This window comes from Cyprinus carpio, chromosome B6 (genome assembly GCF_018340385.1).
Source record: "Cyprinus carpio isolate SPL01 chromosome B6, ASM1834038v1, whole genome shotgun sequence".
Classification (NCBI taxonomy): domain Eukaryota; kingdom Metazoa; phylum Chordata; class Actinopteri; order Cypriniformes; family Cyprinidae; genus Cyprinus; species Cyprinus carpio.
The window spans coordinates 2,398,409-2,425,832 of record NC_056602.1 but is presented as its reverse complement, the minus strand read 5'-3'; the positions used below and the strand labels follow the sequence as shown (position 1 = coordinate 2,425,832).

The 27,424-nt window shown below is 37.9% G+C and overlaps 2 protein-coding genes across 5 annotated transcripts in view; both read right to left on the bottom strand.

Moving 5' to 3' along the window:
• LOC109056731 (E3 ubiquitin-protein ligase TRIM39-like) overlaps nucleotides 1–27,424 on the bottom strand; it is an 820,810-nt gene that overhangs the window by 11,760 nt on the left and 781,626 nt on the right. The window lies entirely within an intron of this gene.
• LOC109105568 lies at nucleotides 20,032–22,909 on the bottom strand. The gene is made up of 4 exons (XM_042725319.1): nucleotides 22,786–22,909; nucleotides 22,178–22,492; nucleotides 21,753–21,937; nucleotides 20,032–20,777 (listed from the first exon to the last, which is right to left on the bottom strand). Exons 1-4 carry the CDS (start codon nucleotides 22,862–22,864, stop codon nucleotides 20,625–20,627), a joined length of 732 nt encoding a protein of 243 aa, XP_042581253.1. The 5' UTR covers nucleotides 22,865–22,909; the 3' UTR covers nucleotides 20,032–20,624.

The window sequence follows — 27,424 nt, the reverse complement described above, 5'->3', positions numbered from 1 at the left end:
AATTATCCACAACATAATTTAATACTCAGGTGAGTGCATGTTAACATAAGTAACCTGAGGATCAATCAAAGGGAACTTCAAACTGCGTCCTTTAGGTGTCGCATACTGGGGAACACAATCCCCACAAATCCTTTAACATGCTGATTTTCTACAAAAAAAAAAACCATTATTGTTATTATATCATTATTATCATTATACTTATATTATTTCCATATTATTTTATTTATTATTATTATTAATGTTGTCCGAGCTGAGAATATTTTTTTTAGTTTTTAGGGGGGAGGCTAAATTGAAAACTTACCAATGATTGGCCAGACTTGTTGGGTTACATTTATTGTCATTTATTGGTACATCAAGATTTTGATTGGTATAGTAGTGATATTGTTTATTGAAGAGCCTAACAATATTCCACTTGATTATACATTTAGTCAGGAATATAGTTTGGAAAAAGTCTTGCAACAAGTGCTAAAGAAAATGTTTACACGTTATGTGAAAACTAGTAAACACCCTATATAATAAATAAAAAGAGACTTACTCATGTTTAGTGATCCCAGCTGAATAAAGTGCTTCATTCTTTTTTTCTGAGGAAATCCAAATCTCAAATCCTCAACCACATAACATCTTTTTGGGGTTTATTAAAGTCTTATTCAAAGATCATCGCGACGCAACACTTAAAAAAACTTGAAGAACAGTCTCGATGTTGTCTTCTGTTGTGTGGGCGTATCAAAAGCCGCGCGCTTTAGTGAAACATTTGAATCTCAAAAGCGCGCGCTCGGGGAGGGGGCGTGGTCGCATTAGAAGATAATGAAGGGAGACATGAAAAACGGACATCGCGAAGTTTAAGGATACTTTATCACAGAAATTTGTTTTTCAGCAGCACTCATTTAGTTTAAAAGTAGGGCATGTCAGGCTTTTTATAGATATCTCTCCAGTGTCTCTTCGTTGAGTATTCACTGAGTTACAGTTCATTCTTATGTGACGCATTTGTAACTGAAGATCAGCGCAGACAAAGGCTGCAGACAGCACTCCTTGTTCGTTATCTTTATTTTATAAGTGCACACAGTTTTTGTTGTTATTATGTCTGTATACAAAAAAAAGTAGACCCTTTTACAGATTCGATTGATGTAGCCCTCTTATCTGTACGATCAAAACTGAAAGTGTAATTTAAGTTCTTTTCGGGGTTATCAGGAGAAAATACCCCAAAACGCGTATACGCGTTAATCGACTCCAGAGGGTTAACCAACTCAGAGAAAGGGAACGAAGCTGAGCGCATAACCCTTACCGTGCAGGATTTCAGAAAGTGTGCAGTCTTGCGTGCACACTTACCATCTATGTGGATTTTAGAGAATGCGCAAAGTGTTCAACGTGCACACTTACCACCATGTGGATTTTAGAAAGTACACAGAGCTTAGCGTGTGAACTTAAAGCTACCCAAGCATCACAGAGGTGCTGAACCAAACGGGAGAGGCAAGCTCAAATACAACCCTCTAAGGTGAGGGGAACACTGCCTGAGACAGCATTACACAAGAAGGTTCTCGCAAATGCCACCTATACTTCCCGCTCGATGCGTCAGCAAGAGGGGATATCCAGGTGACTAGGAAGCCCCTCAGGGCGACCTAGTCGGACATCCAGGAAAATTAGCAGTGCCGTGCCGGGGGCCTGATGATCAAGAAGGCTCCCGCAGAAGCCTATGAGCTGGCCGCATGATCCAGGACGCATGAAGCCGTAACAACTGCAATCATAATTGCAAGTGAAGTATCAACGAATGAAGTAACACTGCAAGTCGAGCACCCGGTTTCTGAATACAGCCAAGGGGGTGCTCACAGAGGACCTACCTTAGAAAGGACCGAAACCCACAGGTCCCAGAAAAATACTGCAAAGCAATTTCATAGAAGGATTATCGCATAACCATTCAGCACATTAATACATAAATATATATATATAGAATGGATCATACTCACCCACCATGGTTCCCGCGCTGGAGCCCCAAGAGGCGAGCCAAAGAAGCCTCCAGGCCAGACCATCAGTAAGGTGGTTACTATGAAGCCATAGAACCAACCAAACATCATAGGTCCAGCATAGGAAACTAATGGAGATAGTTCCTACCTAACTTCGTCAGGTGGAGAGATGGTGGTTACAGGGGAATTAGAAAGGGGACGTTAAGGCAGATGTTAAACCCCCCAAAGGAAATGAGTAGCTACTCAAGTATCACTCTAATCCGGAGGAAAGTGCTGATGGCTCGTATCCAACACACCTTTGACCCACGATTCCTTTTACTCCTACCCGCATCCTCCTACCCACACACGACAGAAGCCCGAGAGCTGTGACACTATCCTTCTGTGCCCATTTCTGATCCTCAGATCGAGAAGGGCCCAGGACCATTGGGTTGAACGGGCTCAGACCTGGACCTCCGTGGAATGAAGGATTTGGAGGCCGCTGAGCACGCCTTCGCCTCCCTGAACTTCTCAACCACTGTCTCGACAGAGGTATCAAAGTTTGAAAGGCAAGATGTATCCTAAAAGACTTACATCTTAAGAGAAGATGCTTCCCCCATGGAGAGATAGCATGGCAGCTTCTCTTTAACAGGTGGCATCTTCTCATAACCATTCTCACGTATCCCCTCGATGTTGGCATAACTAGTATGCTGGATTCTGTGGATGCAGATGAGAATGGTTTTTATGTTTTATTTGAAACATTTTTTCAAGCTGGAGTGCAGCATATTGTGGTTATCAGAGAAGGACATGATATAAACCATCTGTCCAACAACTGCAGACAGACCCACTATACATTTCCCATATAAACAAAAGAAAATTACTGATAGGGAGAAATTTCCTGTCAGATCCTTTACATGTTCTCACCGTGACGCAATGCGCAGCATGCATTCAGCTCCCGCGGGAGCTAAACACGCTCCGCCCACTTGCTAGATTACCACAGAAATCAAGCGCGAGTGAAACTGCTGCCGCGAATGCATCGCTATTTCCAGGGGAGGCGAACAAACTTATGCAAATGTTGTCTACAAACTCGGGTAAATGGTGAAATACTCACATCCCCTCAGTAGTCCCGTGAATGCATCACAATGAGCGCAGCAGTGCGCATCCAACTCCCTCAAGAGCTGAACGAACTTGCTCTTCACTACACACACACACCCACAGAACGCAAGCAGTGTGAACTGCTGGTATCAGAGCAAAGCCTCTGGCGAAAAACATAGACTCCTAAATGCTATACGCTTTAAATAAAACAGTCAATGAAGATGAAGAAGAGAATGATGTTATCTCCCGGCGCCTATTAATACTATAGTCACACCGGTAGTGACGTCATGGGCTGTCGCCGCCCAACGTGTTGTTAGTGTTTTTTCAATGTATGCTTCAGACACGGGTCACAACGAGGTGTTCCCCATAGTGACCCCTAGAGGACGCAGTTCGAAGTTCCCTTGAAAGGGAACTTACCTAATAATATTAGAGATCTAGCATATAACCTCCACCATCGTACCAGTACCGAAGCACTCCTCTGCCTCGGTCCCTAACGACTTCCATCCTGTTGCACTCACCCCCATCATTGCCAAGTGCTTTGAAAGGCTGATTGCATCCCACTTAAAATCCTGTCTCCCTGTTACACTAGACCCATTTCAATTTGCCTATTGCCGCAACAGGTCAACAGAGGACGCCATCTCAACGGCACTTCACTCTGCCCTCACCCATCTGGACAGTCAAAACACACATGTGAGAATGCTGTTCATTGATTTCAGTTCTGCATTTAATACTGTAATCCCTCCCAAGCTGATCTCCAAGCTCAGCCAGCTTGGAATCAGCACATCCATCTGCAATTGGATTCTAGACTTTTTGACTAACAGACCTCAGTCTGTTAAATTAGATAACCTCTCCTCCTCCATCATCACCCTGAACACCGGCGTGCCACAGGGCTGCGTACTGAGCCCTCTCCTGTACTCCCTTTTCACCCATGACTGCGTTCCTGTTTATGGCTCCAACACCAAAATCAAATTTGCAGATGACACCACGGTGGTAGGTCTGATCAAAGATGATGATGAGTCAGCCTACAGGGATGAGGTGCAGCACCTGGCTGTGTGGTGTGCCACCAACAATCTAGAACTAAACACCCAGAAGACAAAGGAGATCTTTGTGGACTTCAGGCGGACTAGGAGTCATGCACACACACCCATCTACATCAACGGAGCTGTAGTGGAGCGTGCGTCAAGTTTCAAGTTCCTTGGCATCCACATCTCTGATGATCTCACCTGGTCCCTAAACACCTCCACCCTGGTCAGAAAGGCACAGCAGCGCCTTTACTTCTTACGGAGCCTTAAGAAAGTTCACCTGAATCCCAGGATCCTTGTGGAATTCTACCGCTGTACCATTGAGAGTATACTCACAAACTGCATCTCAGTATGGTACAGCAATTGCTCCGCATCTGACCGCAAAGCACTCCAGCGAGTGGTGAAAACTGCTCAACGGATCACCGGCACCCAGTTAACTTCCATTGAGAACATCTATCACAAGCGCTGCCTGGGCAGGGCAAGAAACATCATCAAGGATGCCTCTCACCCTAACCATGGACTTTTCACTCTCCTTCCATCCGGCAGACGTTACAGGAGCCTACACTCTCGGACTAGCAGGCTCAGGAAGAGCTTCTTCCCCGAGGCCGTGACCCTTCTGAACGCCACACCACCAATCTAGCCAGCACCTACTTTATTACTGCACTGGTCAAAGTACTTTACATACATGTATTTGCACTACTCACATTTTGCACAGATTGCACACTGTTCTAGTTATCGCACTGTAAACTATTCTATAAAAATATAATTGCACTACTGTTATTTTACATAGAATTCATTTTAACAATACTTTTGCACATTCATCCAACTGTATTTATTACCACTGTTCTCACATTGCTGCTGTTCATAATGTGTATATATAATCCTACATTGCTCTGTTCATAATGTACATACAATCCTACACTGCATTCCTATTTATATTCTGTATATACTCTGCTCAATACTGTATATAGCAACCCAACTGTACATTCTGTAAATCATAGCTTCACTTACTCTGCACTTTTATGTATATAAAACACTATATTCTTGCACTTCTGGTTAGATACTAACTGCATTTCATTAGCTCTGTACTTGTACTCTGCATAATGACAATAAAGTTGAATCTAATCTAATCTAATCTAATCTAATATAAATGTGATGGTTATCCATATCTTTTTTTTTATCAAAATAAAATATAACATCTCTTTTCCTTATATTAATTTTATATCCACTCAACATAGTAAATAAATATTCAACATCAATCCAGAAAAATTGTACATACATACATCTGAAAAAAGATGCAAAACAGTCTCTGCATCCATTCCACACACAATAAATAAATAAATAAATAAATAAATTCAGGGAGAGAGATCAGCTCTATATCTCTTGAGAAACTGCTTAGTTGAATAAATTATATGTATAATTTTAAAGTAAATTTAAATTTAAACTTTGTTTGTGACAGAATTTATTTATTATTATAAGTCCCAATCAGTTTCCAGTTGAAAATTCTCAAAATGGTTATTCCAGAAGTACTTACATCGAAATGTTGCAGGGCAATGAATCAAACATCTAAAAAAGTTATTTTTACATTTTCTATCTTTGATATCAATACCGTTTAATAAGATCTCTTTTTTAAATGTTTTTGTTTAGATTCACTGAAGCCCTTTAAAAGCCTCACAAATCCTGCTGGTATTGCATTAACTAAAATACTGTATTCACATGGAGGTACTGAAATACCAATTTTCTCTAAAAATTCGGTATATGTAAGTAAATACCCTTCATTATTTTTCAACTGTGAGACCATTAGAATATAATTTTTTAACCCAGTTAGTATAAACAATTGATTTGTTCTTATATTTAACATATTTATTGTTCCAAATTATCTGCCTATGGGATAAAAAATATGTTTGTATATAAGAATCCAATATAAAAGAGTCTGTCTATGAAAATTAGATAACTTACTGGGGAGTTTGTTGAACTCAAAATCGCACTCCAAAATAAACTCTATGCCTCCAACTTTTTCAAAAATAAAATTTGGAATTATAGGTGCATCTCAATGAATTAAAATGTTGTGGAAAAGTTCATTTATTTCAGTAATTCAACTAAAATTGTGAAACTCGTGTATTAAATACATTCAATGCACACAGACTGAAGTAGTTTAAGTCTTTGGTTCTTTTAATTGTGATGATCTTGGCTCACGTTTAACAAAAACCCACCAATTCATTCATCTCAACAAATTAGAAAATGATGACATGCTAATCAGCTAATCAACTCAAAACACCTGCAAAGGTTTCCTTAGCCTAAAATGGTCTCTCAGTTTGGTTCACTAGGCTACACAATCATGGGGAAGACTGCTGATCTGACAGTTGTCCAGAAGACAATCATTGACACCCTTCACAAGGAGGGATAAGCCACAAAAAATCCTTTCCAAAAAAGCTGGCTTTTCACAGAGTGCTGTATCCAAGCATGTTAACAGAAAGTTGAGTGGAAGGAAAAAGTGTGGAAGAAAAAGGCACAACCAACGAGAGAACCGCAGCCCTTATGAGGATTTTCAAGTAGGGCTGGGCAATATATCGCATACGATTGTCACATGCATTTAGTCAGTAAAGCCGGTTCCCTGATTAGCAGTACATTGCCATCACCTGCTTTCAGATGGAGTGGCATTTAATAGACAGAGCCGTAGTTCACTGACAAGCTACACAATATCGTGTTCATTATCGAAGGTGATTCATCTGTGATAATGAACGCGATATTGTGTAGCTTGTCAGTGAACTACGGCTCTGTCTATTAAATGCCGCTCCATTTGAAAGCAGGTGATGGTGATTTATCGGTAATCACGGAACCAGATTTACTGACTAGATGCGCATGATCATATCGTTCGATATATCACCCAGCCCTATTGTCAAGCAAAATCAATTCAAGAATTTGAGTGAACTTCACAAGGAATGGACTGAGGCTGGGGTCAAGGCATCAAGAGCCACCACACACAGACGTGTCAAGGAATTTGCTGAACCACAGACAATGTCAGAGGCGTCTTACGTGGGCTAAGGAGAAGAAGAACTGGACTGTTGCCCAGTGGTCCAAAGTCCTCTTTTCAGATGAGAACAAGTTTTGTATTTCATTTGGAAACCAGGGTCCTAGAGTCTGAAGGAAGGGTGGAGAAGCTCATAGCCCAAGTTGCTTGAAGTCAAGTGTTAAGTTTCCACAGTCTGTGATGATTTGGGGTGCAATGTCATCTGCTGGTGTTGGTCCATTGTGTTTTTTGAAAACCAAAGTCACTGCACCCGTTTACCAATAAACTTTGGAGCACTTCATGCTTCCTTCTGCTGACCAGCTTTTTGAAGATGCTGATTTAATTTTCCAGCAGGATTTGGCACCTGCCCACACTGCCAAATGCACCAAAAGTTGGTTAAATGACCATGGTGTTGGTGTGCTTGACTGGCCAGCAAACTCACCAGACCTGAACCCCAGAGAGAATCTATGGGCTATTGTCAAGAGGAAAATGAGAAACAAGAGACCAAAAAATTCAGATGAGCTGAAGGCCACTGTCAAAGAAACCTGGGCTTCCATACCACCTCAGCAGTGCTACAAACTGATCACCTCCATGCCACGCTGAATTGAGGCAGTAATTAAAGCAAAAGGAGCCCCTACCAAGTATTGAGTACATGTACAGTAAATGAACATACTTTCCAGAAGGCCAACAATTCACTAAAAATGTTTTTTTTTTTTTTATTATGAAGTCTTATGAAGTATTCTAATTTGTTGAGATAGTGAATTGGTGGGTTTTTGTTAAATGTAAGCCAAAATCATCACAATTAAAAGAACCAAAGACTTAAAGTACTTCAGTCTGTGTGCATTGAATTTATTTAATACACAAGTTTCACAATTTGAGTTGAATTGCTGAAATAAATTAACTTTTTCCATGACATTCTAATTTATTGAGATGCACCTGTATATACCATATCTCATTTTTATGTTTAATATAATGTTTAATCCAGTTCAACTTGAAAAATGTATTAAACATAACAAAATCAAGCACATTCAAACCTCCTTGATTATACGAATGACATAAATTATTTTTATTTAAATAGTGAGGCTTGTTTTTCCATATGAAATTAAATAGAGTTGAATCAGTTTTTTTAAGAAAAGTTTTTGGTACATCTAGTACTTTAGCAGGATAGACTAAACGAGATAACCCCTCAATTTTGGACAAAAGAATCCTACCTTTGAGTGATAAATCTAGGGCTCTATGAAATCAGTTTTATTTTTTCTGGACTCCTTTTTAATGGTTAAATTAAATTTTACTAATCAAAAAGCATGTCTAATTTATTAAAATCATAAAAGTTATACTGTTTAACATCAATTTCTTAAAAGCTTAACAAAAATTACATGTTTGGGGCCCTATGAAAGTTATATTTTTTTCTCAACATATGTTTAATTGTTATCAAATTCTGTTTTTTTTTTTTTTTAGCATGTTTAATTATTTGAATGCATATGTTATTTATTCAAACTTATTCTTAAAATAGCCTTATGAAAATTAGGGTTAGGATTACACTTAAAAATAAAGGTGCTTCAAAAGGTTCTTCAAACGATGCCATAGAAGAACCATTTTTGGTTCCACAAAGAACCATTCAGTCAAAGGTTCTTTAAAGAACCATCTCTTTCTTACCTTTTTGTAATCTGAAGAACCTTCTTTCACCACAAAGAAGCTGGGGATTTTTTGTCTTTTAACTTACTAATGTTCTTTTTTTAATTCTTCTAAGGATATGTCTTGATCACAAACTTCTTTCTGTGTTTCGTCAATACCTTGTGCAACATTTTTTATATAAGAAAGAAAATTTAATCTGTGGCTACTAATACTTTTGAAAGTTCTTTTATAATGCTACTCTGTGTGTTTGTCACCTGTATAATGAAACACATAACATATTAAAGCATCTTTGGTGTTTCCATGTTTTCTACAAAACAAAACCAGAAATCGAGGTTGTATGACGTCAATGGCAGGCGACGCAACGAGTCACTATTTAAAATAGCTATTCAGTACCGCCACTCCCTATATGCAGAGTACACAATTTGTGTAGGGCACCAACTCTCAGGGGGCACCACCATCCCAGTTGTAAAAAATAATAATAACAATAATAATATTAAATAAATTAATGACGCGCCCATCCTCCATCCGCGCTCGCGACCGCTCGCACCTCATGTTCGCGTCTGAATGCAAATGATCATAATTGATGGATGGACATCTATAAAACTGGAAAAAACTTGCATAAAAGTTTGCACGAACTATGACTCTCAAAATTAGCAAACTTCACTAAACTTACATAAAAACAAATTCGATATTGGTATACACTTTTCAATTCAATTCTATTCAATTCAAGTTTATTTGTATAGCGCTTTCTACGATACAAATCATTGCAGAGCAACTTTACAGAAAATTAAGTTTCTACAATATTTAGTAGTAGCTTATTAGTGATGACTGTCAGTTTATGTGCATACGGCAGAAATGTTCGGAAAAATCAATTAAAGACGTAAACAAACAGATGATTAACACTATTAACAGCAATTATGCAATCAAACTTATAGCAAAATGTTGTAGTTCTGTATGTTGTCTCAGGGTTAGCATCATCTGAGGTCCTCTGAGGTTTGGCATCATCTCTTCTCAGGTGTTCTGGATCCAGAGTGGAGCATGTGTAAATCCTAGTTACTACGGGATGTAAATCCTATGGCAAAACAGAGAAATAAATAGAGACATAATTAGCGTAGCTGCTATTCCAGCCAAGTAAAATTAATTAGTTTAACCCAAGCTAAAGTATAATAATGCGCATTTGATCAGATATAACTGCAGTCCAAAATTATGAGATGCATTATTTGAATGCTTGGCCAAAGAGATGTGTTTTTAATCTAGATTTAAACAGAGAAAGTGTGTCTGAACCCCGAACATTATCAGGAAGGATATTCCAGAGATATAGTTAATATCATTAGTATGCAGAATGCACGATACAAGGAAATGGTCAGTAACATCATCACTTTGAGGTATGATATCTATATCATTAAGATCGATTCCATGCGATATAATTAAATCTAGTGTATGAACGATGAGCGGGCCCGGTGACATTTTGCTTTACTCCAAAACATTTTATTTAGTCAGTAAACGCAAGTCCTTATGCATCATTTGTATTATCAACGTGAATGTTAAAATCTCCGAAAATTAGCGCTTTATCAATGGTAACCAACAGGTCTGAGAGGAAATCTCAAATTTCTTTTAGGAATTCTGTATATGGCCCTGGTGGTCTATACACAGTAGCCAGAGCAAGAGATACAATAGATTTTGCATATCTGACAGTGTAACATTAAGCAGAAGTATTTTGAATGTTTCTGGGTAACATTGAGAATATAACTATATATTGTTGCAACACCTCCCCCACGACCAGTCTGATGGGGCTCATGTTTATAACAGTAGTTTGGTGGAGTAGACTCATTTAGACCAGTATAACCATTTGGTTTTAGCCAGGCTTCAGTCAAGCAGAGTACATCAAAACTATTATCTGTGATCATTTCATTTACAATAACTTTTGGGTGTGAGTGATCTAATGTTTATGAGCCCAAACTTTAAAAATTGTTTTTGTTCATTTATTTTACATATTTTTGGTTTTTAATCACGATAAGATTTTTTCTTGATCCTACATTAAATTTATATTTTGACCTCACTATTCTGGGAACAGGTACAGTCTTAATAGACTGGACAGCACAAGTACTTCTAACATTTAAGCAGGTAGAACAAAAGCAATCGTACTGTAGCAGTTATTTGAGAATTGGCTTACTAGTCAAATGGAGTGAAGAGTCCTGGAGATGTTGTCCGAGAGGAGTTCTGCCCCGACTCTGCTGGGGTGCAGGCCATCAGCGCGAAAAAGCCTAGGACGCTCCCAGAAAAGATTCCAATTATTAACAAAGAGCAGTTTCTGTTCTTTACACCATGACAATTACCATTCATTTAAAGCAAAAGTCTACTGAACCTTTCATGTCCTCGTCGATACGTGGGAAGCGGTCCTGACACTATGATCGTTTCGATCAGGCTCCTGAAGTCCCTCTTCAGTGTCTCCGTCTACCGGAGTGTGGTGTCTTTAACCCCGGCGTGAAGCATGACTGCTCTGGGGCTCTCGTCAGCCTTCAGGATTGCGGGTATCTGCGCAGAAACATCGAGAACATGAGCACCAGGGAAACAGTGAGTGTGCACTTTACCTTCGGCTAACGTAGCACGGACGTGTCGGACGATGGAGTCTCTGACGATCATAGCGTCGCGTTCCGTCTCGTGGATGGGAGCGAAGCGGTCCGTGTGGAGATCTCGAAGACCGGAGGGGGAGAGGTCGTCGCCCGGGGCCTGGCTCATGTCCTCCACTGCGGATGCACCGGAGTGAAGGACATCTGGGAGGATCACGTCCTGGGTGCACCGGGCCTGTGCAGAGAAACACACGGAGTAGAGGTGGTGGGACTGTTAGCAGCGTGCCGTATACTTACCCCGGACTTGTGAGCGTCAGCCCGGGAGGTTTCCAGTGCGGTTCTCCGCTCTCTCAGCTGGGGCCTGCCTCTGCTCCAGAACCCGAATCTGCTTCTCCACGGTCTCCAGCTCGAGCTGCACCGAATGTAGCTCGAACGTGTTGTCACCTGCACTCAAAGGTAGACATACATCTGGCATTAAAGCAAGTAACAGTGAGTAAAACAATCCTGTAATGGTAATGTGTGTGAATAGAGTATTAGCAATGCACGCGGGTTTAGCGGCAACCACAACACTGGTGATGCTAACAGGCTATAACGCTATATAAGCTAATAGCGGACTTGGGAAATCAAAAACCCACAGGGAAAAGGCTAGTGATAACAAGGCGCTCTGATTGTTGTAGAATACGATAGAGGATATATTCACACGTTATAGAAACGAAAATGATGGGTGTATAAAATAGATTTTAAGATTAAAAAAATAGACACAAAGAATTAACGTGACGGAGCTCAAACTTGAGACACACGGCAGCAGCAAACAGGAAGTTGAAATTTCTCTTTAATTTCCATCCTCTGACTTTGTGTCTCTATACACTTTTCTAAAACGTCAATAGCATTTGAGGAGAATGACTTATAGTCACAACAACTGTAAAGTGTTAATTTATGTGTTCAACTACAATGCACACACCTTATACATTTTTTATATTTATTAAAATAAATTGTAAAAATTTGTTTTAAAGGTAAAAATGAAGGCCGTGCATTACTTTCAGGCACATTCATAATCCTGTGAAAACTTTTTTGGCTGTTGACATTTTTTTTTTAAATGTCGGAAAAATAATTTCACCACCACCAACGCATCTAATATTCTCTCAGAGTTTCCATGTTCCTTTACAAAAATTTGCCATGGTTTTAACACGAATAACACGTGTGTGTGTGTGTGTGTGTGTGTGTGTGTGTGTGTGTGTGTGTGTTCTAAAAACAGACCTAAGCCATCAATAGCCTTTAAAATGACTTAAAATGCACTATATAAAAACAATTATTGGTTAATAACAATGTTAAAATACATAATGTAGGCTAATAAAATAAACAATTTATGTACATAACATGTAATTACAAATGCCTGCAAAGGGAGCCAAAGGCCTGGTAATTGCTGCTGCTACACTTACAGGATGATCAAATCCTTGTTTAGGCTGTTGGCCAAACATTTAATTCAAATATTCACTTAATCTTTCATTTTTAGCCAGCTTTTTGCTATAGATGACACAGCCTCTATAATTTCTTCAACAAAAAACGTGGACATCACAACCCTTACAAAAATAAACCATGGTTTTATCCTAGTAAAACTTCATAATTTTCTTTTGCATGATTTCTGAATGTTTGAGAATATAAAATAAACAACTGTAGGACTATTAATGAAGTCATAGCCACAGGTAACTGTCGAGAGCTACAATTGTAATTTGTAAATAATACAATTTATTTATTTAATTTATATTTTATTAAAGTTCTATTTTGACCCCCTATAGTACTTTGTTTAAATTTTTATTTTTTTTGGCTCTTTTCATAATTTTTGAAAACAGGGGTCACAACAATACAATCCTGCTTATGGCACCCATTTGGCCAGCAGTGGCCCTGTAGCTATTTCTCTGGATTTAAACATTCTTCAATCATTTGGGATAATGTAAGTACACAAGTCAGCAAAATATAAAATACTGTTCTAGTGTTTTTTGGATATTTAAAAAAAAAAAAAAACTTACATACTGTGCCATCAAACAAACAATATAGTTCTTAGTGATTAAAAGATTAAACGAAAAAATATGACAAATGATTGCACAACCATCAATCAGGTGGCGATATGCAGTAAGTATGTAAATGACTATTGAACAGAAGAAGAAGAAAGAAGCTGGTGCGCTTTTTCTAAGCAACCGTTTCCATAGTGACTCATCGATTTGTCGCTCTGTTGCGAATGTCTTGAGTCTTAATGGATTATTTACTTATAATGATTTACTTACAATATTGTCATTGAGTCTTAAGCAGGAACATACTCTGAGTTGACTGAACTTTCTCTCGGATGAGTTTTTGGAAGCAGCAAACCTCGAGTAAGCAAGTTTTGTGTTCATCAATCGAGAGTCCAGGGTTTAGCAGATGGTAAGTTAACCCTGCTTTCTGGAATACACCCCTGCTCTTGTGATTGTCTGGGTTACTTTACAGTTTCATGACAAGTGGTTATCGTTATTCATAACTTTATGGGGAAGAACACACTTATTATTGTGACTGGTTTACTTTAAAAAATATTTAAAAAAAAAATCAAATCTATTTTGTCCTGACAGCAGAAAAAACAAAACACACAGCACACCTCTTTTATAAGGTTTCAAATGTGTAAAATAAAACTTAATTAATTGTTTAATTCTATTGTATTTTTAATAGTAAAAATATCTATGATATATATGAAGGTATTAGCATCTGATGTATCACAGTAATATCACAGAACATTTTGTAGAATAGGAAACTTCAGTTTGTCTGCAGGTCATTTACTTCCTGTTTCTTATCTGTTTGTCTTTATGTCATGTGACAAAATGACAGATACACCAAACTTTGTTCAATCAAATAAAATACTGTTAATATAATTCTGATATCATTTCAGTGCAGTAAACAACTAAAGTATCTGAGTATTTAATACACTTAAACCTGCTTCTGTTCAACTCATTCCAGTCTGACATAAACCCTACGAAACCAGACCACTGCCATCAGAAACCAGTTCAGGACAATCTCTCTTATATTTCTATCACTTACCTGTGAGTATCAGATGTGTTCACAGGGGTCTTTGAAAGACTCAATATTTCTGTTGTTTTAAGAGTTTGATGGTTTCAGGTGTTCATATTGTTGTTGATTCAAGTTAGTTTACTTTCTCTGAACTCTCACTGAAACTACCAGTGATGTCAGAGCTCTTCCTGTATTCACACATTTACAGTCATCCCTGTATTCAGTGTGATGCTTCATGTGTGTCTGTTTGTATGTTTCTGTCAGCTCACGAAGAAGAGATTTCATCAGACTTACAAAATCTTAATGTTTGGCAACATTTGTGAAAAGTTTCCAGGTAAAATGCTGCTTAACTTACAGATGCTTAAGGATATTCTTTTCTATTCTTAATGTAACACTTAACTGGTTTTAATACGGTGCAAATGAAAGTGACAACAGATGCTCTGGAAAGGCAACCCCCAGAAAGGGAATGGTTTTGCAGGTTGTGTCCACTGATAATTGCTCTCTCCTTGTCTTTCCTAACTGATTTATCTAGTCTTGTGTTTTGTTAAGGTCCTTCTCACTACTTGTTTCATGGGGCAGTATCTGTAACACAATCAGGTTGCACAGATAGTCCAGCTCTGGATGGTACATCAGTATGTGCTGTAGTAAGGAGGTTTGGTGTGTTTCCCAGCACAGTCTCAAGAACATAGAGGATATCCCTGGAGATGGACCGTTACACGAGGAGAGCTGGACAGGGCTGTAGAAGGGCTAAAACCCAGCAGCAGGACTGCTATCTGCTCCATGTGTGAGGAGGAACAGAAGGAGCACTGCTAGAGCACTACACGATGACCTCTAGCAGGTGACTGTGTGCGTGTTACTGACCAAACTGTCAGAAACAGACTCCATGAGGGTGGAAATAGGGCCTGATGTCCTGTAGTTGACCTGTGCTCACAGTCCAGCACTGAAACCTCAGAGCTGCTGTCAGATCTTACAATTTAGTCTAATTTAAATATTTTCAATTTCCATATTGCACAACTGACCTTTCATGTGTCCAGAGTAACAAACAGGGTTGACAGTTTTCTGGATGATTTCAATATCAAATCATTGATGGCGTTGACAATGACCCTCATAAGTACAGACCATGAATCCAACTGAAACCTCTGGGACATTTTGGTTCCGTAGTCTAATTTAAATATTTTCAATTGCCATCTGCAACAAATGAATATTAGTAGTATTCAACTTAAAATATTTTGTTAAGATAATGGGAAAATATTAATTAATTTGAAGGGAGCAATAAAGACTCACACAACAACTTTGAGGAGTATTTCTCATGATTCTTCACAGCTGTGCTGATATTCTCTGGCCTCTTCAGTGGATTTGATGCGTCACACTGAAACTGCAGCTGAAGACGGTTTGATAAAGGCAGAGTGAGACAGAAACATTAATGCACGCATTATAAATAATCAAATAACTTTGAGTGCTTTCAGTTTGTTACATATTTACAGTAGATGAGAATCAGTTATGTCCAATAGTCTCCAGTAGAGGCCAGCATTCTCTCTCAATGACTGCTGTTATCAGTGTTATATGTCAGATGTGATACGTTCACACTGGGGGCCTGTAGCATGAAGCTGGTTAGTCAGGTAAGTTTCAGTTTAGTTTGTGTCAGCTCTGGGTTTTAGGTACCATGAAAGTGGTTTGTCTTTTAGAGGTGTTCATCACCACAGTAACTTACGCTCCACAGCTGACCCTGCTCCAGGGCAGGTTTCATGTTCTGGTTTAGATCTCAAACCAACATTTGACCAATCAGCCTCAAACAAACCAACAAATCCATTACACAACACACTACCGCCAGTTTTTTTTGTTGCCTAAATTAAAGGGCACTATATAGTAAAATCATTTTTAACAATAAAATCATCGGACTTTTAGAGATGATTATTTATTATAAATATTCTATATTTATATGTATATAATTATTGTACAATTAATCCATTACACAAACCAGTTTAGTTTAGTTTAATAATCAAGCATTTATTTTAAATTAATATAAATATATAAAGTAATATGCAATACAATACAAGCATAGCTTTAAACATGATTACATATGAGCTTAGACTTTAGTTTTGTAATGTCCTATGTATATTGTACTATATAAAACTAAACTTCAAAACGTTGCACTGATATGGCAAGATGTTTTCAAGTTGTCCTCTTTCATGGATAGATCGTTTCATCTTGCTGTGTAAATGTGCTTAAATTCTTCATATTTTAAAAATCTTTTAATCTTTGGTAGTGAATTGCACAGACTCTCGTGAAAAGTGAATCACTGTTACAAGGCCTAATATTTACTGTTCACGTTTAGGGGCAGTTGTGGCCTAATGGTTAGAGAGTCAACCCAGAGTTGGCACAAACTAAACTGAAGCTTACCTGCTAACCAGCTAAACCAGCTTCATGCTACAGGCCCCCGGTGTTTTGTGTCTTATGGTCGTGTTACTTGCCTGCTTATGTTTGAATCTACCTCTTGATATTATAAAATCTTATTTTAGAACTTTAACTTCTTCATCATCTCTAGAACCATTTTGTGACAGTACCGTGGTAATACCATGTTTTTGCGACACTACTGTGTCATGATCCCTTTTGTGTTTCCTGTGTTTGTGGTCCACTCTTATTGTGTATTTTTCTGTGTCTTCATTGCTGCTCTGTTCACCTCATGTTTCCCTGCTGCTGTTTCCTTTTGTTTGTTGTCATGGAAAATCATTGGGCCACACCCATCTCCTTGTCAGTTTCCATGGTGACATGTTGGGGTTGATTTCGACTTCACATACAAATGTAAGTAGAATAATTAAATTAGTCTTTATTTTAAGGGGTCATATGATGCGATTTCAATTTTTCCTTTCTCTTTGGAGTGTTACAAGCTCTTGGTGCATGAAGAAGATCTGTAAAGTTACAAAGACTAAAGTCTCAAATCCAAAGAGGTATTCTTTATCAAAGTTAAGACTCTGCTATCCCCCTAAAACGGCTCATTCAAACACACCCCTACATCTCCACGTCACGTGTGGAAATATTTGCGTAAATGTCGCCCAAATGTTCACGCAAGGAAAGAAGGTGTGGTTTCACTAACACAGTTAGTGTTGAAGCAGCCATGTCAGAGAGATGCTGTGTGTATCTAGGAGAAAGCAAAAACACTTTATTTGGTGTGTGTGTGTGTGTGTGTGTGTGTGTGTGTGTGTGTGTGTGTGCGCGCACGGATGTGCTTAACCTGTTGATATGTTTCTTGTATGTTTGTATAATAATTTGTATAAACTGATTAATCTGAACATTGTCATTTATTTCCTTCAAATAATAGACTATTAGTGTAAATGTAGGTATCTAAATAGATCTTGGTTTACAGAAATGTCACTGTCTGCCTGTTTTAAATTATATACAACCTCATCCTAATATCAAAGCCCAATCCATTAACGTCACAATGGAGTACTTGAGGCTACAAGCATGTCTTGGACTGAAGATAGGGACAAAGGGACAGGTACAGAGATTGTCTTACTATCAGGAGATGAGAGAGTCTGTATTACTTGCTATTGGAGAAAGTGCAACGGTCAACTTGGATCACGTGTGCCTTAATAACCAATCACATTACAGCCTTGACATCATTGATGTTCAGTCAGAGTTGTACGACACTCAGTCGCTGTTTACGGATCCCATAGGAATGAATGAGAATGCCGTGAGCTGAATCCCTCCTGTCACAAAAAGTCAGTGACTTCTCTTTTTAAAACAGCATTTTTTTCAGTGTAAACTCTAAAAATAGTTCAATCCAAAAGTATTTTTTAGTGTAAAACATGTTGAAGATTAACCCATAGGCTGTGGATTCAGTAAATGATGATCTGTTTGTGACATCCGTTAAAAAAAAAAAAAAAATGTCCCCTTTTCCCTCTTTTTACTTACACTAACACAAACACAATTAGCATTAGCCATTTACGCTTTTTTTTGGCTAAAGGTTGCAGGCTTGCCATCTAGTGGCTTTTGACAGGTAGCTATTCCATCATAATACTCAATTACTGTAACAAATTATTGCTCATTGTTAGTTAATATATTAAATATAATTAAACAAATGGAACCTTGCTGTAAGTGTTACTGTTTATTTTTATATGTTAAGAGATCTATAAACTGAAGTAAATAACTTTTCTCTTAATGCAGAGTAAAATTACTAAATTTTGTACAGTTTGATTCACAACAGTTAGTGCTTTGTAATGTAATTCTGAGAATTCCTTAAAATAATTTGGTAATATACTGTGTATTACTGTGAAACACTGGTGTATAAGAAATCCACCTAAAGTGGCTCAAAATAATTTGGACAATTATTTAATTAAATGTTTTGTTACATTTTATTTTCAATGTTATTTTGCACAACACAAAGACAAGAGACACTCTTGTCAGAGGCAAAATATACTAAATCAAATACATATAAACATTACATTAAAAACATTAAAATACATTAAAAATGCAACCAAGCTGGATGATAAGTAATGCATGTTATGTGATACATGCTCTTTTAATACATAAAAGCCTCATCTGCACGCACAGCATACTTTTTAAACTTCATCATAGTTAGTCAGCGCTAGAAACATGTCAGTGTGACTCAGAGCCGGCGCCAGCGCAGCACTGATGAGGGAGCGGCTGAGGTGACGAAAGGGGGCGATTACATAGCACAAAGTGCAAGGTCTAGAGACGTGTTTCAGAAGCTGAATTTCTTTGAACTTGTTCGCCGTGTTTTAGAATGATGTAGGCTATTATGCACGAGAATTATGTGCGAGAATCTGCTAAAGACCAGAGACGAGAGCGCAGCATCCAAGACGTCAAGTAGCGCATTTACATTGAAATACAATGTTAAAGTGCAGCAGTGGAATGAAAAATGCGTTCTGAGTGAATTAACCTATTAAAAGCTACTTAGCAAATACAGATGGCAGAGTACTGAATAAAACAAAATCGAATAGCCACCAAATTTAAAAGTCTGACGTCCAGGAAATAAAAATGTGAGCAGTTAAGGCAGCAGTTTTACCACAAAAATAGACAAGTGACACCACCACAACCACCAGCAATACTTAATTGTGTCAGCTTTACAAAGAAACACAAGCTCACTGCGACCAATTCCCTGACATAATACATTCATTGCGACCCATTTAACAGATGCATCATTTTAAGTTAGAAAAGCTTGAACAGCACCAAACAATCACAACACAGCGAAATAATTAAACTACGATCATCTAGCCCTCTATTAAACATGAAAAAAAAAAAAAATCATCATAGCTTACTCAGTAGTCCTGCTTTCTTAGTTGCACCGCTTGCGTGGGAATTTGTTTCAGAGTAACAATTAAAATGCGACTTCGTGAAACGGACTGTCCTAAATTGATGCTATAATAGCATCACATTAATGCTAGAAAGCGTATTTATTTGGCAATGTATATATATATTTAAATAAACCAATTTATTTAATAATTAAAATGTACTTTCACACTCATCTTGGGTGAGGGCGCGACGCCCAAAACTCCCCCCCCCACCCCCATGGAGCCGGCCCAGGTGTGGCTTGTTTTGATGCATTCTAAGGTTACAGAAAGGAAAACATGACCACAACTGCAAAGGAAGATGTTTGGTTAAGAGTGGTGACCAAGTTTAGAAATGAACATCAGAGAGTCAAATACAAACTGTGTAAACAAGTAGCCTACTATTTTTGCAATGTTTAGTTTAAAATTTGCAATGAGACAAAATAGCTTTGATTGCCTTTATTATTAACAGAGGCGTGAAATATGATTCTGTACTTTAATTCTATCAGTCAGTTCACGGTTAGACTATTTGTCAGACTGAAAAGTAGCTCGCAGGCATGTGCACACAAGACCACAAATGAGCTCTTTGACATTTCTGTTGTCCATCAGCTGACAATATCTCTTAAACTGCTGCATCTTTTTTTTTTTTTTTTATTCTTTACACTTAAACTAATAAGTTGGTCCTGATCTACAGCATCTTAAATATAACCATAGTGAAAGATGTGGAGCTGTAATCATAACTGTGTATGAAGACGATTACAAGTGCTCGCTGCTCGCTGTGTTACTGCCTCTAATGTTCATTTCTGTTAGAAACTGCATTAATATGTACTTATTGGTACGTATTTCATGTCTTTTGAAAAAGTTCCCACAGTTATGTTTTCATCAGTAGATCAGGTAGCTTATGTTTCTCTCTCTCTGAACTGAAAGAAGGATAAGAAAAATATGAAAATGAGAAACTCAAATATGAAGCAATAAATCATTTGAAAGCTTTGCCAATCCAAATAGAGAGATAAATTTAAACTTTATATCACAGATATTTAGTGGAGTAACATAATGGATTGATAGTCAGGGTTGATGAGCGTCCGTACACTGGGTTGGCCGTCTAAATTAATCCGTTTCATCTCTTCGTAAACTGAGTCTGAGGGTGGATTTGATGGTCTGTATTTCTTGATCCTCCAACACCCCTTCACCTGAGGATGACAAAAAGAAGTGACAGATATTCTTCAGCTTCCAAAATGACTGAGTAAACACTGTTCCAGGGGTGCAGTAAAGGGGGTTAAATGGGGAGTGATTCTAGGAACACCAGGAACAAGGTTTAGAGCCAGTGAGAAGATCAAAATAACATTTTATTTGGAAGAGAGACACAGAGGAACGGGGAACTTGTCAAGCTTGTTCACAAGAATCTTGCTTGTGGTGTATGACTGCTAGCGGCGCATACTGAGAAATCTGTCACTGACCAGCAGACAAACTGCAACAGCTATTTTTGATGTTAAAAAAAAATGGGTTGTTATTCGATGGGTTGCTGATTTTTTGAGCTCTATGACTTCTGTTTCTCAAATGAAAACCTATATAAATCTTGTGGCTATAGAATGTGAGCTGTGCATTAGTGGGCTTTAGCTGTTGATTATGTTAACTATTAAGTGGTTCGGCTATTAAAAGACTTTGTGCATCTTGGTCAGTGTGAGGGTAAGATTTTCTGAGTGTGTAATGTTGATATATTCTCAACAAGATGCAACAAATGCATTTATTTTTCACTCCAGGATTCAGGAAGCCAAAATTAACTAAAGTCTCATATCATTTTCTATTATCAGTGGTTCATATATTTATTTGCACTGTTTGCTTAATGTCCAAAACAATTAATAGTTTGAGAACAAACTGCAGGGCCACTTGACTTTTAAGCACCATTTCAACAGTTTCCAGTGGTCTGTAAACATGCCATAACTAATTTTACATGTAAAGCTTTAACTTATTTGGGACATCCCAGAAAAACATCCCAGAGTTTAGGAATTACAAAACAATTAGACAGCAACAAATCAAACCACAAAAACAAAATCGAAACATCTGTAATACATTTCAGATAGATGCATAATGTCGTTTATAAGTTTAGTTTTTATTTTTGATTTGTGCTTTTCAATACTGATTTTTGTGTGTGTATGTGTGCTTACCTTCAGAATCACAAAGATGAAACCAGTGATGCACAGCAGCAGCAGCATGACAGCACACACAATGAGAAAGATCTTCACATGATGAAGAATATCTCCTGAGCACACTTTCTCATCATCTTTTCCTCCTGCTTCTCCTTTCCTTTCTATTTCTCCTGTTTTATTTGTTTTTTTATCTACTGATTCTTCTATGATAGAATAGAAAATGAAGGCCAGAGAATTAGAGCTATCATCTGTGCTGTTTTTCATTCAAAATTAATAAAAAAAAAAATGACTGTACTTCTCAATCTCTGCATCTGAATAGGTTTCACATTAACATTCGTTTACATACTAAATACAAAACTACATGTTTTACATTCATATAGACAACAATAAATTCATCATGTTTGATAATAAATGTATTTACATGAAGTGTAAGACACACTTACCTATCCATAACCATGTGACTGTGCCAACTGACTTTTTGTCTTGCAAATTAAATTCACACCAGTACAACCCAATGTCTGTGGCTTTTACATTCAAGACGGTGACATTAAAGTTGGGAAAAGTTCCATTTACTATGACTTTGTCTCTACACCATTTTGATTTTGGTCTAAAAGTCCCATCTTTGTAATAGTAGAAGACTTCCTGCTTATTTTTACTTGCTCCTGCTTGTTTGTACAGGTACACCCCATCTTGAGGGGTTTTATCAGCAGCACAATGGATGATGATATTATTCCCAACAGCTCCAATTAAAGATGTAACTGTGTTTGAAAAAAAAAAAAAAAAACGACTAATGAGATCTTCAACACTTAAATGCACTGATGAATTTTCAGGCTATTGTGCATCTGAAATAATTTTTGTAGCAAAATGTACAGACATGTGAAAACATACAAATAAAGTTTTTTTATAGCCTTTCATTTACATGAGTGTACTCAATTGTCTTTTTTTTAAACTAATGCAACATTTCTATATAACATTCAGGATCTAGCCTCAATGAAAGTACCATTTTTAAAAGTGGAAATGGAAAGCAAAATATGCAGATACATATTCATACCTTGCAGCATTGAGTCTGCCCACGAAGTGCTTCTTAAACAGATACTGATCAATAGAAAACTGTATCTCACATTTGCCATCTTCACAGCTCTGTGTGACTATGACTAGTTTCTCTTGAACAACGTCTTGTGGAAGCGGTGGTCACATGCATAGCTTTTCAGCTTTGTTTTTTTTGTCAAGGAAGTTGAGAGCTCAGGGGTTTTACAGTGTAGGTGTTCCTGTGGCTCAGTGGTAGAGCATTGTGTTAACAGCATAAAAAGTTGTGGGTTTGATTCCCAGGGAGCACATGTTAGGTAAAAAATGTTAACCTGAATGCACTGTAAGTTTGCTAAATGCATGTAATTGCAGCTTGTTAGCTTGCGCTTATAATATAGATATATAATGTATAATATTCTCAAATGACAAAACAGTTAACTGTTAATAATAACATTGATTTTCGGGCCATTTAAATTATTTTTACAGTCTAATCCTGAATGTTTAACCTATTTCTTTAATTAGGATGTCATGTGTATAGCATATAAAGTTAAGTGGATTGTTGACACAGTTTAAATATTTTAATCTGTGTATTTTAATAAAAGTATTTAATGTGTGTCCAGTCAAAATATTGGCCTAAAACAAAGATCAGTATTATCATTTCAAAAACAAACAATAACTAATCATAAAAAACAGGGGTTGTGGTTTCGATCACCAATAAATCAATTAACCAACAAAACAAAAAACTTTAAACTCAACAAACAAACAACTCATGTTAGATAAAAAAATGTTTGAATGCACTGTAAGTCGCTTTGGATAAAAGTGTCTGCTAAATGCATAAATGAAAATCTGAAAATACAGGTGTAAGAGTCAGTTGGCTCATTTGCATGCAGCAGTTAGACGCTACTGATGGATATCATAACTAGATCATCTCCTTATAAAATCAACTAGTAGAGGTTAACTGCATTCATCTTGAGTTTCTTTAAAGAGGAAAAATCTAAATTTTTTGTTCAAGATTGAAAAAAATATTTAGAATTCAATTCACCTTTTTCTAACCACTTTCTCCTTGACCTTATAAATGCACCCTTAGCTTTAAATTCATAGTTTTGTTCTAATTCCAATCATAATTTTATTAAAATATTTTTATTTTGTTCACCTTCTATTTGTTTGTCATATATATATTATATATATATATATATATATATATATATATATATATATATATATACTCTTTGTTATATCACTCTTTGTTATATTGCAGCCATTTGCTAAAATCATTTGTTCATTTTTTTTCCTCATTAATGTACACACAGAAAAACATAGAACTGTTGACATTTTTGCACATTTATTAAAAAAGAAAAACTGAAATGTCACATGGTCCTAAGTATTCAGACCCTTTGCTCAGTATTTAGTAGAAGCACCCTTTTGATCTAATATAGCCATGAGTCTTTTTGGGAAAGATGCAACAAGTTTTTCACTCCTGGATTTGGGGATCCTCTGCCATTCCTCCTTGCAGACCCTCTCCAGTTCTGTCAGGTTGGATGGTAAACGTTGGTGGACAGCCATTTTCAGGTCTCTCCAGAGATGCTCAATTGGGTTTAAGTCAGGGCTCTGGCTGGGCCATTCAAGAACAGTCAAAGAGTTGTTGTGAAGCCACTGCTTTGTTAATTTAGCTGTGTGGTTAGGGTCATTAGCCGCGTTTCCACTGTCGGGCTTAAAGCGGGCGTGCTAGTGCGTGCCAGGGCCAGTCGCGTTTCCACTGTCACTTCCGGGGCTTGATCGTGCCTCGTCGGGGCTTCCTCGGGGCCAACGGCCAGGGTTTTTTGGCCCCACTTTCAGTCAGCAGCGAGTGTTTGAAACAACGCAATCCGATGTGGATTATATAATCATCATAAAAGGCAGAAATACAAACCCAATTGGAAAAAAGTTGGGACACTGTACAAATTGTGAGTAAAAAAGGAATGGAATAATTTACAAATCTCATAAACTTATATTTTATTCACAATAGAATATAGATAACATATCAAATGTTGAAACTGAGACATTTTGAAATGTCATGCCAAATATTGGCTCATTTTGGATTTCATGAGAGCTACACATTCCATAAAAGTTGGGACAGGTAGCAATAAGAGGCCAGAAAAGTTAAATTTACATACAAGGAAAAGCTGGAGGACCAATTTGCAACTTATTAGGTCAATTGGCAACATGATTGGGTATAAAAAGAGCCTCTCAGAGTGGCAGTATCTCTCAGAAGTCAAGATGTCAAGAGGATCACCAATTCCCCCAATGCTGCGGCGAAAAATAGTGGAGCAATATCAGAAAGGAGTTTCTCAAATAAAAACTGCAAAGAGTTTGAAGATATCATCATCTACAACGCATAATATCATCCAAAGATTCAGAGAATCTGGAACAATCTCTGTGCGTAAGGGTCAAGGCTGGAAAACCATACTGGATGCCCGTGATCTTCGGGCCCTTAGACGGCACCGCATCACATACAGGAATGCTACTGTAATGGAAATCACAACATGGGCTCAGGAATACTTCCAGAAAACATTGTCGGTGAACACAATCCACCGTGCCATTCGCTGTTGTCGGCTAAAACTCTATAGGTCAAAAAAGAAGCCATATCTAAACATGATCCAGAAGTGCAGGCATTTTCTCTGGGCCAAGGCTCATTTAAAATGGACTGTGGCAAAGTGGAAAAAACTGTTCTGTGGTCAGACGAATCAAAATTTGAAGTTCTTTTTGGAAAACTGGGACCCCATGTCATCCGGACTAAAGAGGACAAGGACAACCCAAGTTGTTATCAGCGCTCAGATCAGAAGCCTGCATCTCTGATGGTATGGGGTTGCATGAGTGAGTGTGGCATGGGCAACTTACTCATCTGGAAAGGCACCATCAATGCTGAAAGGTATATCCAAGTTCTAGAACAACATATGCTCCCATCCAGACGTCGTCTCTTTCAGGGAAGACCTTGCATTGTCCAAGATGACAATGCCAGACCACAAAGATGATCAATTACAACATCATGGCTGCGTAGAAGAAGGATCCGGGTACTGAAATGGCCAGACTGCACACCCAGATAGAAAACATTTGGCGCATCATAAAGAGGAAGATGCGACAAAGAAGAACTAAAATAGTTGAGCAACTAGAAGCCTGTATTAGACAAGAATGGGACAACATTCCTATTCCTAAACTTGAGCAACTTGTCGATCAGTCCCCAAGACGTTTGCAGACTGTTATAAAAAGAAGAGGGGATGCCACACAGTGGTAAACATGGCTTTTGTCCCAAATTTTTGAGATGTGTTGATGCCATGAAATTTAAAATCAACTTTTTTTCCCTTAAAATGGTACATTTTCTCAGGTTAAACATTTGATATGTCATCTATGTTGTATTCTGAATAAAATATTGAAATCTGAAACTTTCACATCATTGCATTCTGTTTTTATTCACAATTTTTACAGTGTCCCAACTTTTTTGGAATCGGGTTTGTATTTATAAGCGATGTAAAAGACTATGCACGCTAAACATTAACGTTACCATAGTAAACATGATAAATGCAACCACTTGGAGAAATCAGACGTCAACTTCTTATTCTCTATCACAATTGTGTATTTATTTAGTACCATATTTTATCTGTCATAAGTATCGTCTCGAGAGTTTAGCTCTGCGTAGCATGTCATCAAAATATAATAATGATTTTTGTTCGGGAGCTTTTATAAAAATATAGTTATTATCATTCATTCTAAATGTGACGTATATAGGCTACTGTGACTACAAATAAACAGAAACAGTCTCAACTGAATAAGCAGGCTATTTTCATAAGCGTTAAAAATAAATAAATAAAATAGAAATACATTTATTTCTGTGAGATTAATTTTGAGTCCTGATAAATTGATTCACTATGCTCATTGTATCACTTATAGTAAAACTTCGATGCTTTTGAATTTGAATATTTAACAAAGCATGCAAACAAAAGGCTGCTGTTACCATGTTCGTTTTGTGATTGCGCTAGTTCCAGTGACTTATTTCTTAGTTTTCTGATAACTTCTCTTTGTTGGTGAAACGATGGGGTTGCATGACGTTGTTCCTAAAGAGGCGTGTAAAGAGCGGGTTTTAGTGACGCTTCTGGCCCGACGGTGGAAACGCTGAGCTATTTTGGCCTCGTGCTACTGGCCCGAGGCTATTAGCCCCACCCGGCCCGTTTTAAGCCCTGGCTCGCACTGGCCCGACAGTGGAAAAGCGGCTATTGTCTTGTTGGAAGGTGAACCTTCGGCCCAGTCTGAGGTCCTGAGCACTCTGGAGAAGGTTTTCGTCCAGGATATCCCTGTACTTGGCCGCATTCATCTTTCCCTCGATTGCAACCAGTCGTCCTGTCCCTGCAGCTAAAAAAACACCCCCACAGCATGATGCTGCCACCACCATGCTTCACTGTTGGGACTGTATTGGACAGGTGATGAGCAGTGCCTGGTTTTCTCCACACATACCGCTTAGAATTAAGGCCAAAAAGTTCTATCTTGGTCTCATCAGACCAGAGAATCTTATTTCTCTGTTTTTTATCAAACACCATGCGGACTTTCATGTGTCTTGCACTGAGGAGAGGCTTCCGTCGGGCCACTCAGCCATAAAGCCCCGACTGGTGGAGGGCTGCAGTGATGGTTGACTT